Source organism: Carassius carassius, chromosome 28 (assembly GCF_963082965.1).
Source record: "Carassius carassius chromosome 28, fCarCar2.1, whole genome shotgun sequence".
Taxonomy (NCBI): domain Eukaryota; kingdom Metazoa; phylum Chordata; class Actinopteri; order Cypriniformes; family Cyprinidae; genus Carassius; species Carassius carassius.
The window spans coordinates 13,377,690-13,393,935 of record NC_081782.1 but is presented as its reverse complement, the minus strand read 5'-3'; the positions used below and the strand labels follow the sequence as shown (position 1 = coordinate 13,393,935).

General features: G+C 36.6%; 1 protein-coding gene across 1 annotated transcript in view; it reads left to right on the top strand.

Moving 5' to 3' along the window:
• Positions 1-397: 397 nt before the first annotated feature.
• The window catches only part of LOC132108017 (E3 ubiquitin-protein ligase CBL-like), a 39,571-nt gene continuing 23,722 nt past the window's right edge, over positions 398-16,246 (top strand). The window contains exons 1-2 of the mRNA XM_059514457.1: positions 398-904; positions 8,897-9,144. Of these exons, the coding sequence (XP_059370440.1) occupies positions 758-904; positions 8,897-9,144 (395 nt within the window). The 5' untranslated portion in view covers positions 398-757. The remainder of the gene's footprint in view (positions 905-8,896; positions 9,145-16,246) is intronic.

The following is a 16,246-nucleotide window of genomic DNA, read 5'->3' as shown; positions in this document are numbered from 1 at the left end:
CATGTGATTATTGTAGCAATGATTATGGTCATATAAATCATATATAAAAATTGTACATATACAGACAGAGAATTACAGAAAGAATTCATTAAAAAGAAATTAGAAAGTTTTTTGTTTGTTTGTTTGTTTGTTTTAGGATGAAGTCAAATAGTTACTAAAGAGATGAGTTTTCAGCTGTTGCTTAACAATTGTCAGGAAGTCAGCTCTCCAGATAGGGACTGGAAGATCATTTCAATTCGATTTCGATCTTAAATATAATCTGCACATATATTAACCATCCTAATTTAATTTTACCTGTCAAACTATTTTAGTTTACCAGTTTTGCAAGCAGATTCATTCAAAAGATCCGAACTAACCGATTCATTCAAAGGATCCGACTCAAATGAACGATTCGATCACGAATCGGACATCGCTCTGCAGAAGCGTAGAGAAAGAGAGAGAGCTGCAGGAACAGGGAACATCACGCACGGGGTGTCGATGTGAAAGCAGTTGTTCCTCCTCGTCCAAGCACCCATCAAAACTTACTTTACGCGTTGTTTTTAACGGGATCCGCCGCGCTAGCCGAGCGTATTCAAAACAGCGTGAAACGGCGGTTTCCTGCACAGGGGAATTAATGGGAGTCTTGCATCGATAAAGCGCCTCTCCCCCCCTTGACGGACCCTCGCTCGAACCGAACCGGACTCGGGCGCTGTCCTCACCGGGGGGTATCCGAGCCCAGTGATATTTTGACTAGGAAAAGACCACTCCGAGTCCGAATATGGCAGGAAACCTGAAGAAAGGTGGGGGGCTTATTGGCTTGATGAAGGACGCTTTTCAGCCTCACCATCATCTCCACCACTCCCATCACCAGCCCGGGGCCGTGGACAAAAAGACGGTGGAGAAATGCTGGAAATTCATGGATAAGGTGGGTGGCTATTAATCAAAACACAACAGAAAGATACCAGAGAAAGTCGCTGTAGCTAGCAGCCTCGGTCTCTTGTTAGCTTAGCCGGATGGCCTGCACGGAGGAGTCCTAATGCAATATGGCAGGGCAGCTCTGCTGAAGCAATTATGTCAATGGTTTGCAGGCTAATAAACTATATTCAGCCGGCCATATACTCTGAGAATATCTAGTTTTAGACAGTAGGTCATTTTTTCCGTACTCGTACGCCTAAGCTTGCCCAGTAGGACTCGTGAATATGGTACAGGGTTCTGTGCTAGTTGTGCTAGCTTAATAGCTTGTGGCATTTCTTTAACTGATAACGTTAAATATTGTTTATATGGTAAGACAACTAGGAATGGTTTGGGCATATCTCTTCAAAAGTGACTCATTCAGGATGCTCAAATGAACAGTCTGGAAATCCCAAAGTTAAGCAACCAGTGTGTGACGTTACTGATCTGGTTGCTGGTCAGTCAGTTGGTTAAAATTGCATTTTCTCCGCGTAGACGTGGACTGATCTGCTCTTTCAACAACTACTTGCTGTTCTTATTTCTGTTTCTATCTAGCTATCTATCTAGCTATCTATCTATCTATTATAATTATTATTATTGGACAAACAGGAAGTGTCATCACTTTTTTTCTTACCTTTAAGTGCTTGGAATATGTTTTTAAGTGGAATATAAACTATTGTGTCCCAGTCATATGAAGCTTAATATGCAGCTTTATTAAAAGTTAGTTGTTTTGGGATGTAATGCAGATCTTAGTAGGGTTGATCGTGTGATCAGGTGTGGATGTAGCTGCTAGGCACACAGTCCTTTCTTCACACCTGATTAACTGTATAAAGCCTACTGTATCCTTTGATATGTGCATTTCTAAGACTTCTAAATTATCAACATCAAAACTTTGCACACAATGTGCTACATGCCTCCCGCCCTATGATTGATAGTTCATACCTTTTTTGCAAGTAAAAAGCCTTTTAGCCGAATTGTAATGCCGTCCGCCTCCAGGTTGTACACGTTTTTTACATAATGTAAATGTAAGAGTAACTTATATTGGGTCACCATACTTGGCTGTAGGTCACGTCACTTATTATTAATATTTTAAGTTGAACATTTGTTGGAATGAAGCAGCTCAGCATCATGTATCCTTAATGCTCTGCTATACTATTATGAAGTTATTGATGTAAATAACTACACATCAGAATATCAGAATTTGGCAATACAGATAACGGCAGCTGCAACAAATGTCTTTTTTTTTCTTCTCAGTTCATGCCTTTTGAAATGGGTATTATCTTCAAATGTATTAAACCTAATGTATTAAATGCAATACAAAACTTAAAGCATATTCAACTTAGAAATAAGTTAGTTTATATATATATATATATATATATATATATATATATATATATATATATATATATATATTTGTAAATAAGCTTTCAGTAAAGTGTTCCATTTCAAAGTAACATATTTTTCATTTATTTAATGTACTAAGTTAATGTTAATGTACTAAGAATTTAATCAACTGACAGAGAAATTTTAAAACTTACAACTTTTATGCGAACATCTGTCTACTAGAATGGTTTTCTTTTGTTGAATTTGCTGCCTCACAATACAAAAGTTAAAGCTGCAGTTCATGGAAAAAAAGTTGTGGTTACTGACCTCACACTTCCTGTGATCTTCACACTGATACATGAGCGAAACGGTGCATCTGTCACAGGGGGCTCATTTTAAACTTATCCTGTTGATGCTTCGATACTAAAGATGGCTTTTAATTTATGTTTTCAAATGCTTGTTGCACAGGAAGACTATTTCATTTTTACTGAGAAGAGCAGATAATGCTTGCTGACTGATAACTTTGCAACTTCCTATTTGTTTAGTTTCACACTGGGAAGTTTGGTTAGTGCACATGTGACATATCACATTGCCTTCATAAGCGAATCTCCCTGTTTTTGCAACATAACATTGTACGTTTCCACTTTATGTTAAATCTGCTGAGACTTAGATTATAAAACCTTTAAATGATTGTTTAGAATGAACATCACGATCGATGATTCAGGAAATGTGACATTAGGAGAAGTTCCACTTGCAATGTTATATTCATGAGACTTAAACTTTTAAGTTTATCATGATTTTGCTATTTATTATCCAAAGGTAACATTTTCATGCTATCCATTTAGTTAAATTCTGTAAATATTCAACCTCTTACCAAATACACAAGAGCAGAAGTTTAGCTTCTTCCCTTTGAATCTTAAAGGGGCTCTAAGTGATGTCACACATTTTTTAGGCCAAAACATTTTTTGTCACATCCAGCAAACATCTCCTCACTATCCACTAGCTTCTTGTCCCCTGAACACACTGTAAAAAAACGGGGTCTCTCTAGACACCACAGGCTCAGAAAAGCAAACTGGGCTCACCCGCACCACAAAACATAACAAACTCCAGCCAATAACCGACAAGAAAGATTTGGGGGTGGGGTTTGGGGGGTTAGTGCACGGATGTGGAGGAGGGAGGGTCTAGCTAGCCTCCGTTTTGTTTGACAACAATTTGAATGTCAACAAGAAGTTACGACTCCCGGCATCGCTTTGAGCACCTTTAACATGCAAAAACATTGCATAGTCAAAAACTCTAATATAGAATTCGGTATTTGACTATGGGTTTTCCCCGTGTATGCGTCTGTTGTGTTCACCATATTTACAAACAGATTATCTACACGTTGGTTTCCTTATAAGGTTTAGCAATCATTAAACTACATGTCGATTGTAGTTTTTGTTGACAGTATATTTCCATACTTTTAATAAGGTTGTTCTTATACGAAGAATTAGGGCTGGACGATTATGGCCTAAAATCAAAACCTCGATTAATTGAACATTTTACCTCGTTTACGATTAATGAACGATTATTTTGTTTCTGTTTTGTTTTTTTGCACTCATAGTTCACTGACAAGGTTTGTGCTGTAAGCAGGGCCGTAGCAGGGGTTAGCGGGGCCCCGGTGAAGGTTGTACCAGTGGGCCCTGTTTGAAAGTGTTTAATTTGTATGTTCGTTCTGTTTATTTGTTTGTGCTATTTACACAGTGTTTAAGTTTTTTCAAGTTTGTAAGTGTCCAGGTACAGAAACCGAATAATTAAATGTAAAATAGCACTGTAAAAATTAAACATACAGACAAACCTAAATTTATTCAGACACCTTCAACATTTCTCACATTATCAGTTTATTTGCTATAGTTTAGAAAATGGTAATAAATATGACAAGAACTCCAAGTTAAACTGTCAGAACAAATTCATCTTGATAATATCAGATAACTTTGATAGAAAGATATGTAATGGATTACAATCAAACAAAACTTCAGACAACAGTCAATACTTTGTTGGCCAATTACCAAGCAATGATTAATTGTGTTCAGTCTGTGGTGTGAAAAGGTTGCATTAGCAATTCCGCAAACGAGAGGTCGGTTCAGTGTCGTCTGTGAGACGCGTCTATCTCTCTCTCCGCATGCGCACCGAGCACAGCGCAAGTAACCAGCTGTTCAGTTCAGCTTTTCCGCGTCTTGTGTTTGAATGCTTTAAAGTTTTTTGAATGGTTAAATTGGCAAGTGACAAGGCTTAATAACACGTGAAAATGATACGCTTTCTGTCAACTGTCCTGAGCGTCTTTTTAGACTGGCCTCAGCCAGACGGTTGAGATCGACTAGTAAAGGTGGGATATTTTTTCCTATTGAAAGCGCGATCTGACATCATAGCTAACTATCAGCAGTTATTTTATCTATGTTCGTAACATTTCTTATAGATTATTGCTCAGTGTAAGAGATAAATAAAGATCAGATAAAGATAAATTAGCACAGTACCAGTACGAGTGATTGCGTGTGTGAATTAGTCATACTGTCTCTATATTATTGTGAAGCTGTGGGTTGTAAATAGGATAGTTCCTTCAAAAGAAGAAACGTATGCTATAATAAATTTTGAGAATCTAAGCTACTTTAGTAATAAATCACAGGACAGTGCTGACAACTAGTTTTTGCGTTCCTCTGTGTGTGCGATCTTCACAGCTGTTTATATGAGTGTTCTTGCCACAATGCAGCTGCGCGAACATGGGAGCTCGAAATAATAATACACATCCGACCGTCTAATCGCTTGAATACCCAAACCATAAAACAAATACAACTGACAAAGTTTAGTGAAGACTCAAGGCTCACCGCTCGTGCACCATCAGTATGTGTTGAACCAGCGTTCACCTCCGTGTTTTGCTTTTATGCCACTTACTGGATGGGGCAGAGTCATGTGGCTACACACGCGCTAGTATGCTTTTAAGGGGGAAGTATTAACAGGATTAAAAAATCGAAAAATAACCGACATGGGAAAATTAAGTCGGTTAGAGGTTCTGAATTTCGGTTTCGATTACTTTTCGATTAATCATCCAGCCCTACTAAGAATGCAGATTTAAGACTGTAAATGGCACTGTTGCATTGTTTGAGTGTGTTATTGCATTGGTGCATTGTAAATTATGTCTATTTTAATCGAATTCCTTTTATAGTTTCTGATGCTTGAAGCCAAGCTGACTTTTCTCTGCACTTTCGTATTATTATTATTATTATTATGAATTCAGGTTATCACTGGAAGCCCTAATGAACACACGTCTGCACGTGAACACGTAGATGTATGCTTATTCGCTGATAATTCTTGGGACGTCCTGTCGCCACAGTCTTATCTTTTGACTGTCAGGGGATGGGGGTGCATGAGATCCAGAAGCTTTGGAGCACAAGTCAGACTGGATGGTGACAACCCCCACCTCAATGATGTCATCACCTCTCCCCACCCCCCAATCACAGCTGGTCCTGTGCTGAAGACAAAATAGATAAGAGCGGCTGCAAGTACTCTGAGCAGCTGCAGGCAGCGCCGGACACTTATTGCTGGAACGTGCGTCCGCAGCACAGTGGTGACATTTGAGCAGTTTCCCGTTTCCTCAAATTTCCCACCCACGTCTTAATCAGTAGTTCAGAAGGTGATGATACGTAGCTTAAGTCCAGACCGAAGAGAGCCTCTATGTCTGAATTAAAGCAAAGCCTATTGGACCATGAGTCTAGCCATTAAGTTGTTTGGCTAATGAAGTGGTTTGAGGCCATGCACTTAATCATAATGATTTAATGTCTGGAATGGAGTTGTGGTGTTTTTTTTCTTGGAATATTTTAACAGCTTTGTGGCCTCCAGTAGGGTTGAATGGAATGAGGATCTAAATGTATATATGTATATGTGTGTGCGTGTTTGTGTGTGTGTGTGTGTGTGTGTGTGTGTGTGTGTGTGTGTGTGTGTGTGTGTGTGTGTGTGTAAAGAGTTCACTGTACAATTGGCATGTAACTGTTTAATAAAGTAATAACTGTTCATAAGATTTTTATTTTAAATAAATCTGTTCTCTTGAACTTTCTATTCATCAAAGAATCTAGAAAAAAGTGTATTAAGCAGCACAACTGTTTTCAAATGATAATAAATGTTTCTTGAACAGCAAATGAGCATATTAGAATGATTTCTGGAGTAATGACTGTTGGAAATTCATCTTTGCCATCACAGAAATAAATAAAATTTTCAAGTATATTCAAAAACAATTTTGTAAAATAGGCTGTTTTTACTGTACTTTTTTATAGATCTGTAATGATCAAACGATATGGATCGAAACATCAATTAAATGTCTAATGATACTATGTATCGATGCCACATGTAAAATGAGGTACCTACATGTAAAAATAGGTACCTTATTTTGATACTTTACACATTTTCCCCAATGTCCGTCTATGCATTACCGCCAACGCGGGCATTCTCGTTCAAACTCGCGTGCCGGGACGATAAGAGCATAAAAGACGCTTGGGATAGTTGACAGATTGTCGAGCACTTGTAAGAAGTTTTTCAGCACGCAGTGACGCGCACACATACAGACAGATGCATCAACAGCACGCTAATACCTAATTGAGCTCTTTTCCACTCTTTTGTGCATGGATGAACAAATACTTGAACAAATTACATCAACATGTTCGCCTTGGCGAATATCCTAGTAAACTTGGTCTACAGTAGCCTAAGTTTTGAAGTGGATCAAACAAGTTAATCAAAGTTGTCCTAAGACAAGAATACATTTTGGTTTTGGGACAACTTTTAGGAAAGGTTTTGAGCCACTTCAAATGTTGACTAGTATGTGTCTTAATGTAAATAGTTGAGAAAGAAAATCGGTATCAGTATTTTGGATCCATGCTTTCATTCTTCAAGTGAAAGCAGCCTTACATTTGCATTGTCATTTTGCAGACGCTTTTATCCAAAGTGACTTACAATTGAGGGATAAACTTACAGAAAACTTCTGTTGAAGGAAAAAAATCTCTCTGATTTTGACAAACTTTTATAAGGATTAATCTATATTTAATCTATACAGTGAAGACTATGCAGTGTTATTTTACATTTGATTTATTACATTTCTCTACCTGAAAATTTATTTTAGATCTACCTGAAAACCTGAAAAGCCTTGTTTATTTAATTTGTGTCTTTGTTATATTGTAATTATTTTCTGTTATTTCTTGTAATTTGGTTATCTGTAGAAAAGGTTTTCAGCACTGAGCCCATAGTAGCAGCCAAAAAAAGTAAAGTTTTGACAGCTTTTTATATATAAAAAAAAAAACAATTCTACATAAACATATTTTTTTCCTACAACTGCAGTACTTCGTTTTTGTTGTTTCCTAATGAGGATTAACATTATTTTACACATTGCATATTTTAGCACAGAAACCTGAAAGACTGTCTTGCCTGTTTTCATATCTTAAGATATAGGAATATATGTTTTTAACATTTAGTTTTACTGTTTTGAGTCTACATTTTAACACAAACGTTACACAGCATCAGGCTATTTTTGCACTGATGTCAGGCTTATTCCATTGTGATGAATCTTTGATGTAAAGTAAAAACAGATTAATTAAAAATAGAAAAGAATAAAGCCTTTATAGTTTTACATTTTATTAAACTCCTATTTTTAAATGCTAGGTGTTTAATGCAAGAGTAGACCGACACAGTTATTAAGCATATTCATTTCTCATTGAGTTGACAGAAAAAGAAAAAAAATTGTATGCAATACCATTATAAACAGCATTTTTATCATGCCACCCAACCGTAATCTCAAGCATTAAATCCCTATAGCTGCAAAGTACACACTGTCATTCCCAGTCACCAGCTGTAAATGTTGTGGAAATTGAGATGACAGCATAGTGCTGTAGATTGCAGAACTGTGTCTCACAAAGATCCTTTGGACTTTAAGATTCTTCTCTCTGGAATGTTCTGCTGTGTGACCTTAAAAGTTTTGTGTGTATTTATGGTTCGGTTAACAGTTTTCAAGCCCTTGTCAGTGTAGTTCTTATTTTTCCCTCACACTGCAAGAGAAAACTTGCAAAACGTTGACCCGCAGAGGATATGAGGTTAGTTTGCAGTTCTCTTTTTTTTGATCGATAGTCAAATTAATACGCCTTTGGAGAATTGTACAGAATATTTATATCAGAATTTTGTACAGAGCTTGTTGGCTGCTGTTAACAGACAATTGTAGACACGCATATTATAAGTCTTTCTGTAAAACTTCTTTGAAACGACATGTATTGTGAAAAGATCTATAATAAAAATGAAATGAATTATAAATGAATGTGAGATCTGGAAGTCCAACATTATAGTATAAAACACGAGTTTATGAGCAAATTAGCTTTATGCTAATGCAATCTTTTGTGTACTCTACCTTTCAGGGTCAGTAAGTGTGTTGTTAAGAAATTGTTATTTTTGGAAAGGACGTACTTTTATTCAGCAAGAATGCAAAACAGTGTGCAGTACAGACTAGTATGATAGAAACATTTCAAATAAATAATGAAGCTTTTCTTTTAAACTTTATTTATTCATGAACCCACCATTTTCACTTTTGCTGAAAAGATACCATATTTAACATCAGCTGCTTTTCTCTGTTGTTTTGTAGGTGGTCCGGCTATGCCAGAACCCCAAGTTGGCCTTGAAGAACAGTCCTCCGTACATCCTGGACCTGTTACCAGACACCTACCAGCATCTCCGCACTATCCTATCCCGCTACGAAGGCAAGATGGAAACACTGGGTGACAACGAGTACTTCCGCGTTTTCATGGAGAACTTGACCAAGAAGACCAAACAGACCATAAGCCTGTTCAAAGACGGCAAAGAGCGAATGTTTGAGGAGAACTCTCAACCCAGGTGAGTTTCTGACACCATCTTTATTTATAATATGTCAGATAACCAAGTTGCCTTCATAAGTTGTAAGCGGTTGAAAAGATGTGTTAAGTATAATCTACAGTGACAAAATAAGGTGTCCGCATTTTCCATTTGACGAAACATTGCGTTAGGTATAAAATCAGAGCTCCGAGATCTTAAGCCATCTTTGTTTAGACGTTTCCTGAGCTAGTTCGTGTTTTTTGGAATGTTCTGCATATTGACTCAGTGTGGGAGGCAAAAGCAGAAGCAGCAAAACATGGTTCGTCAGTCCTCGAATCATGTGAAACTGATCTCTTCAAAGAATTTGAGTAGAGGTTACATCGAGTTAAACTGGAGCTCAAGTTGTATATCAAAGATGCAAATGAGTAGAGCATGAAAGTGGTCTGAGATGGTATCAGGCCTGTGGTTCTTCTGCTTCTCCTAGAAGCACTGGGCTCATGTGAGCAGACCGAGGAAGAATGTGTAATGCAAATATGACCAGTCAATAAAAGGAAGAGTGTAAGTGGGGCTAAGAGTTTCCAGGTGTAACATTGTTTAACCATTTAGCCTGCACCCCGACGCCCGCGTCCTCAACTCGCACGTATCAATGTTTACGAATAGATTAAATGGGATAAATTTAATCTTGACAAACTATATATCATTTTGAAGATCTAAGCCTCAAGAATTGACGACAGATTGCTGTTTTTCAATGGAAAGCTTATAAAGACTGTATTTGCTACATTTGTGTAAGCAGTACACATCAAAACATGAAGAATGAAAACGCTGTACATACCAGATTCGTCGTAATAACGAGTCATAAACACATCCACAGCTGTAAATCCCGGTTTAGTTAGAAAGGTAAGGGTCCACTGAACGACATCTCATGAAGCACGTCCAGTCCAATGAAGCAATAACGTTGATTATAAATAATGAATATATATATAAATAATGAATAAATAGGCCTATACATGAAATATATTTTTTCTTAAATAATAAATTAAGAAAATGAACGAAAAACTGTGCAACAAGTAGCCTATGATATACAAGTGCTATAATAAGTCTCAGTTAGCTTAACGCGGTGCACGTAGCAAGGGCTTTTAAATATAATAAATAAAACAGTTAGAATAGAAAAAGATTACAAAAAGATTAGAAAGGTAGTTAGATTTTTTTTTTAAGAATAGAATTAGAATAGTGAGTGTTAATGTTAGACGGTCAAATAAAGATGGAAGAGATGTGTTTTAAGCCGATTCTTGAAGATGGCTAAGGACTCAGCTGCTCGGATTGAGTTGGGGAGGTCATTCCACCAGGAGGGAACATTTAATTTAAAAGTACGTAAAAGTGACTGTGCTTCTTTGGGATGGCACAATCAAGCGACGTTCACTTGCAGAACGCAAGCTTCTAGAGGGCACATAAGTCTGAAGTAATAAATCTAGGTAAATGAGTGCAGAGCCAGTGGTAGTTTTGTAGGCAAACATCAATGCCTTGAATTTTATGCGAGCAGCTATTGGTAGCCAGTGCAAATTGATAAACAGGTGTGATGTGTATTCTTTTTGGCACATAAAAGATTTATCTTGCTGCCGCGTTTAAATTGATTATTTATTATTAGGGCTGTGCAAAAAAATCGAAGGCGATTTTCATGCACATCTAGTCATTAAAGGCGCTCCTGTAATTATTTGTATATCTCCACCACGTGCGTTCAGATCAGGATTGCCAGGTTTTCAAAACAAAACCTGTCCTATTGCTTCTCTTTTTTGCACAGCCCTTTTTATTATTTATAAATGTATATATTTATATTAGGGCTGTCACTTTTGAGAAAAATCTAATTCGAATGGATATCAAATATCATGCAATGTTTTCGAATATATTCGCATATCAACGTGCCCCCCCTCCCATGCATTAAAAAAAACAACAACAAAAAAACACCGTAGCCTAATGGAGATTCAATCACAAATGTATTAAAAGTGAGTCATAAACGGCACTATCTGGATTATTATTATTTTTTTACTTAATTTTACTTAATCAACTTAAAAATATCAACTTCTATGAAGTGCCACCATGCATATCTCACAACATTAGAAAGAAATGAAAAAAGAAAAAAAAACGATTCAGAACAGGCACAAACAATAACGTGACAACTTAAACAGCAGCAGGAGTAAGGCAGCTTAGCCTAATTCATTTCTTAATATTGTTTGCAAGAAACACCAACTTGATCTGGATTAAGTGCGGCTCTCTTTTTATTAAAAATGTTCCCCGCGGTGGAGAACACACGTTCGGAGCGCACAGACGTGCCTGGCTACTAGCTTTTATTCGCGTGATTTGGTCATGGGCCTACGCTACAATACATCTACAGTGCCCTCTACTGGATAAGATGGCAAAGAATAAAATAAAAAACAAACGGTCTAATCATAAGACTGTAAAAAATTCGCTACACATGGCATTTTAAAATCTGGATATTTTATTTATAATTCGATTACAGATATTTCACGTCATGTTCGAATGCATATTCGAATATTGAATAAAAAGTGACAGCCTTAATTTATATATAGACATATAGATATATATATGCATAGGCCTATTTTAACCATGCAGCAAACCTTATATTTTATATGCAGCAAATATTATATAAAATATTTTTTTTAACCGTTTAACTGATATTATTAATCGGTCAAAATTCTTAACTGCTGGTTAACGTTAACCGGTTAAAATGAACATCCCTATGTCGTTTGTTATTCATCTTCGTATTCTCCTGCCTCACTTTTCATTGTCTTTATGCAACCTACAAAACAGGATAGTTGTTTCATTTTCATAGCACAGCCTTCAAGCACATAGATGCCAATGTATGTCATATATGAAAATCCTATTCTACATTTCTTTTGTGTATGAAAATAACATTTAATGGGTCTGCTAAACCTTTGAATCCAATGTGATGTGTTTCAAATACTTTTGGCTTACGTTTGAGCTAGAATGACCCTACAATATGATTTGAAGTGGATGCATAATTTAAAGAGCTAAAGTCCCACACATTCCCATGAGTCCTGTACATTGTCCCTCAGGAACCACAGCAGTCTGACTTGATTGTAAACTTTATAAAAATGTTCATACTTCCGTCAATCTTAGAATCTCACTTCCCGTAGTACAGTGGCTTCTAGTATCAGGCTGTATTGTCATTTCGTATTTTTCATACTACTTCACTTTTCTGAAATTAGCAAAGAATTGTCAAGCTGAAAATGTAGACATTTGTAACCATAAGAGCATTCACATAAAAACCTTTTGCATGACGTGGACCTCTTTTTAAACCGCTTTGGTGGCAAATTCTCGAGAATCTTATCCAAAGCTTTTCCGTGTTGTTAGACGCTGGGGCTTAACTGAGGGGGTGGAGGTGATCGTATTAAGTGTGAATAATTTAATGATTAACTCTGACACACCAGTCATACTTTGCACCACTCAGACACCGCTCTTCCTGTTAACACGCTCACTTCCCCTTCCTGTTTCTATAAGGCCTCCTCAACATGCATTTCTGAGGCTAGCCAAAACCTGCCACTTCTTACACTGACAGTCTGTAGCAGTCTAATCTTCGCAGAATCACTTTCACCTTGGTAGTACTGAAGACCGTTATAGACTAGATGCACTCTTCTCCCCATCTCTAGTGCTGCCTAGGGTTGGCAAGACACCAACATTTTGACTTCAGCCTCTTTATCTCGATATTGATACTTGCTGCAAACAGACAATAGGTAAACTGATGAATATGTGTAGTAAGTTTGCATATCATAGAAATATGAAAAGGAATATTTGAAGCATACTTGAAATCTTGTACAGGAAGAGTCATACGATTAGCAAGTATGTGGAATATTTTCCCATTTTGTTACCAAATAAATTTCCATATATTCCTGAATGTATACATGTCATAATTAGGGCTGGGACAACGCGTCGAGGTCATCGATGACGTCGACGCAAAAAATACGTAGACGCAAAATATGCGCATCGATTCGTCGACCTGTTTTTATTACTCTAAAAAACGTTTGCAAAACGTTTACCTTATGTGTGCTGAATATACGCGATGGCCGGATCAACATTCTGTCCAACATTATATAACCAATCCAGCGGTTTTTCTGCATTGATCTTTTTTTTTGGTGGCTGTCAAAGCCTTATTTGATCGGTGAGTGATGTTGAATAGAATGACTGTGCTGCGTCTAAAAGGGGGCGTACGAGAGAGAGCCCCGGCTGTGCGCGCGCACTCACAGTCTTCAAACAACACGAGTGCTTCTTGCTCTCTCTCTCCCTCGTGCATATTAATCAAAATCATTAAACACGATAGAAAAAGGGAGAAAAACACCCAAGTTTCACGCGCGCTCGCGCACTCACAGTCTTCAAACTACACGAGCACTGTATTGCTCTCTCTCTCTCTCTCTCTCTCTCTCCCTCCCTCCCTCGTGCATATTAGCCAAAATCATTAGGCACGATAGAAAGAGGGCGGAACGCCAAAGTTTCACGTGGAGCATTCGGAGATTTTTTTTTTCTCCATGACAGGCTGCTGGCTCCCACTGTTAATTTTTATTTTTTATTTTTTGGAAAAGCACTCTCTGTATTAGCTTAAAGCCCTAAAGTTTACATTGGTTACTGTATTCTTTCAATTGCTCTAAACAAGTATTTTGGGTGAACTTTTTTTATTGAATGCTAGACATCAAGTTGTTGTTATTTTCATCTGAAAGAAGAACTTTTTTTCAGTAAGCTAGGCCCTATGTGTACAGTAAGCTTGTTTCAGTAAGCTATGTGTTTTCAAGGCTTCAAGGTTTTATTGAATGCTATCTCTATACAAGTGCAAAGTAATGCATTCTTAGTCAGTATTTTATTTTGTAATTTTAAGAGCAATAAACATATATTGCAATGTTAAGGAATTCATGTTTTTTTCATTCAGATATGTAAATCAACATGTATAAATTGTTAGTAGTCAATTAATGGGGAGATAATCGAAATCGAATCGGTCTGAAAAATTCATCGTTAGATTAATCGATGCATCGAAAAAATAATCGCTAGATTAATCGTTTAAAAAAATAATCGTTTATCCCAGCCCTAGTCATAATTGAGCATGCTAATAACAGCATTTAACTTGCTTTGTTGAAGTTGATGCATCCAAGTAAGAATAATAATACAAATTATTTTCTTTAAGTCGTGCATATAATCTAGGATGGGCTCTGTAACACATTGAATAAGATTGTAATTACTTTCATCTGTGCATTGACGCATTATTGCAGACTTAAACGTTAACTATGCTTTTACGCTTGACGTCATTTGGCTGATCTAAAAAAGCACATTTTCATCAGTACTGACATTTTTGTATTGCTCAGTTTTCTAGTATGACATAGAGACTATTCAGCTAAATTTTTGCAATAAAAAATGTTCCATTGTCAATAGTGTTGCAATATATGAAGTACCGCTCACTCAAAAGCCGACTTTAACAGCTGCCCAAGTATATTTGGAGAAACATTTTTATTCTCTTATACTTTTTTTAATCCGCCTGAAATAATGAAACCATCCACAATCGATGAACTAGTGGAAAATCACCCCTCGCCCTACACCTTTCGTATCTGCTTGTTCTGTGCGCGAGAACTATTTCCTCCCATTGATATTCCCACCTGCGCTGCAGAGACGTGGTGGATATTTCACAGAAAAAGACAGGGCTCGACAGTGTGGTCGCTTCAGTCGCATTTGCAGCTAAAATAGATATGTGCGAAAATGTATTTAGGATCACAAGTGTGAATTAAGCAAAATCCCTCTGGGTGAGTTTTCTTAAATTTTAATGTCATAAAGTATTTAATACATAAAATGATAAAATAAACGTCAAAATGGTCATTTTAAAAGGTCTTATATTTTGGGATGGAAAAACATAAATCATGATACAGCCTCTTGATTATTAACCGTCAAAAGGTTTGCTTTAATTTATATAAGTGCTGGATGTTGCATTGTCACAAGGTGACTTCAGACTGCTTCAAAGTGATTCTCAATCAATGAATAGCGCACCTTTATGCCAAGCTATTGCTAATGAACTTGATTTGATGAATTATGACACTATCAACATTATAAACTTTATATAATATATTTTAGGCAGTTGTAAGCATATTTTAATGCATATTTTATCACCTCAACTGAAGGAACAGCTCGCAATAGTATAGAAATATTATTTCAAAATAAGTTTATAATTAAAAATCACAAGTAAAAAAAATTTTACACAATAAATTGTATTTACATTAAAATACATTTAATTCATAGGAAACTATTGTAGTTTCTGGCTGGATGTTTCCCCACAGGAAGAAAAGTCAAAGAACATTTTTTGTTACATATTATTCAATATATAGATTTTACTCACTCACTGATAGACACTACAAGAAAAAGTAAGGAGAACTCTACCATTTAAATGATGTAATTACATGCATTAAATGCATAATAATGCATATTAGGCGTATGTAATTAAATTTAATCGTATCATATAATTAAAATGAATTTCATTAGCACTAAATAAAAAATATTGTTAAAAATCAAACATTATTTGTTATCTGTCATGTGTTGTAGACAATTTTTGTACCGTGGGTGATAGGAGGATTTAATACTCAGCTACCACTGCAAGTATATTTCAGACCTGTGGGAAACACTGCTAAAGTTACTTTTTTATAAACCATATAACTTCCTCTTGGTCAGTGAGGCTATTTCACATGACCAACTGAACATAGGCAAAAAAAACTCCCAACCGTGTGGTGTCCTTTTGAAATCATTGTATTTTGCCTGTAAAATTTTTACAGAGCAATTCTAAATGTGATCGTATCTTTAGGAATAAGATAATCATCTCTCTTAAATCTTTAATCCCTGCTAGACACTCACAAAAATGAAACCCTGTTCCAGCGTTGGAAACTTCTGCCACATATTTTCTTTGTCTTTCATTCCAGGGCTTCCTTGTGAAGAAATGCTTAGTGCTCTGATATCCATCTCTTAGAAATTGCATGTGCTCTCAATTTAGGTAGCCTGAGGCTAGGTGTGTGCCATGCAGCTGTTGTCAATTAAGCAAACAAATTTTGGATACGCTTTCTGACAGATGTTGTATCATGAATTATAG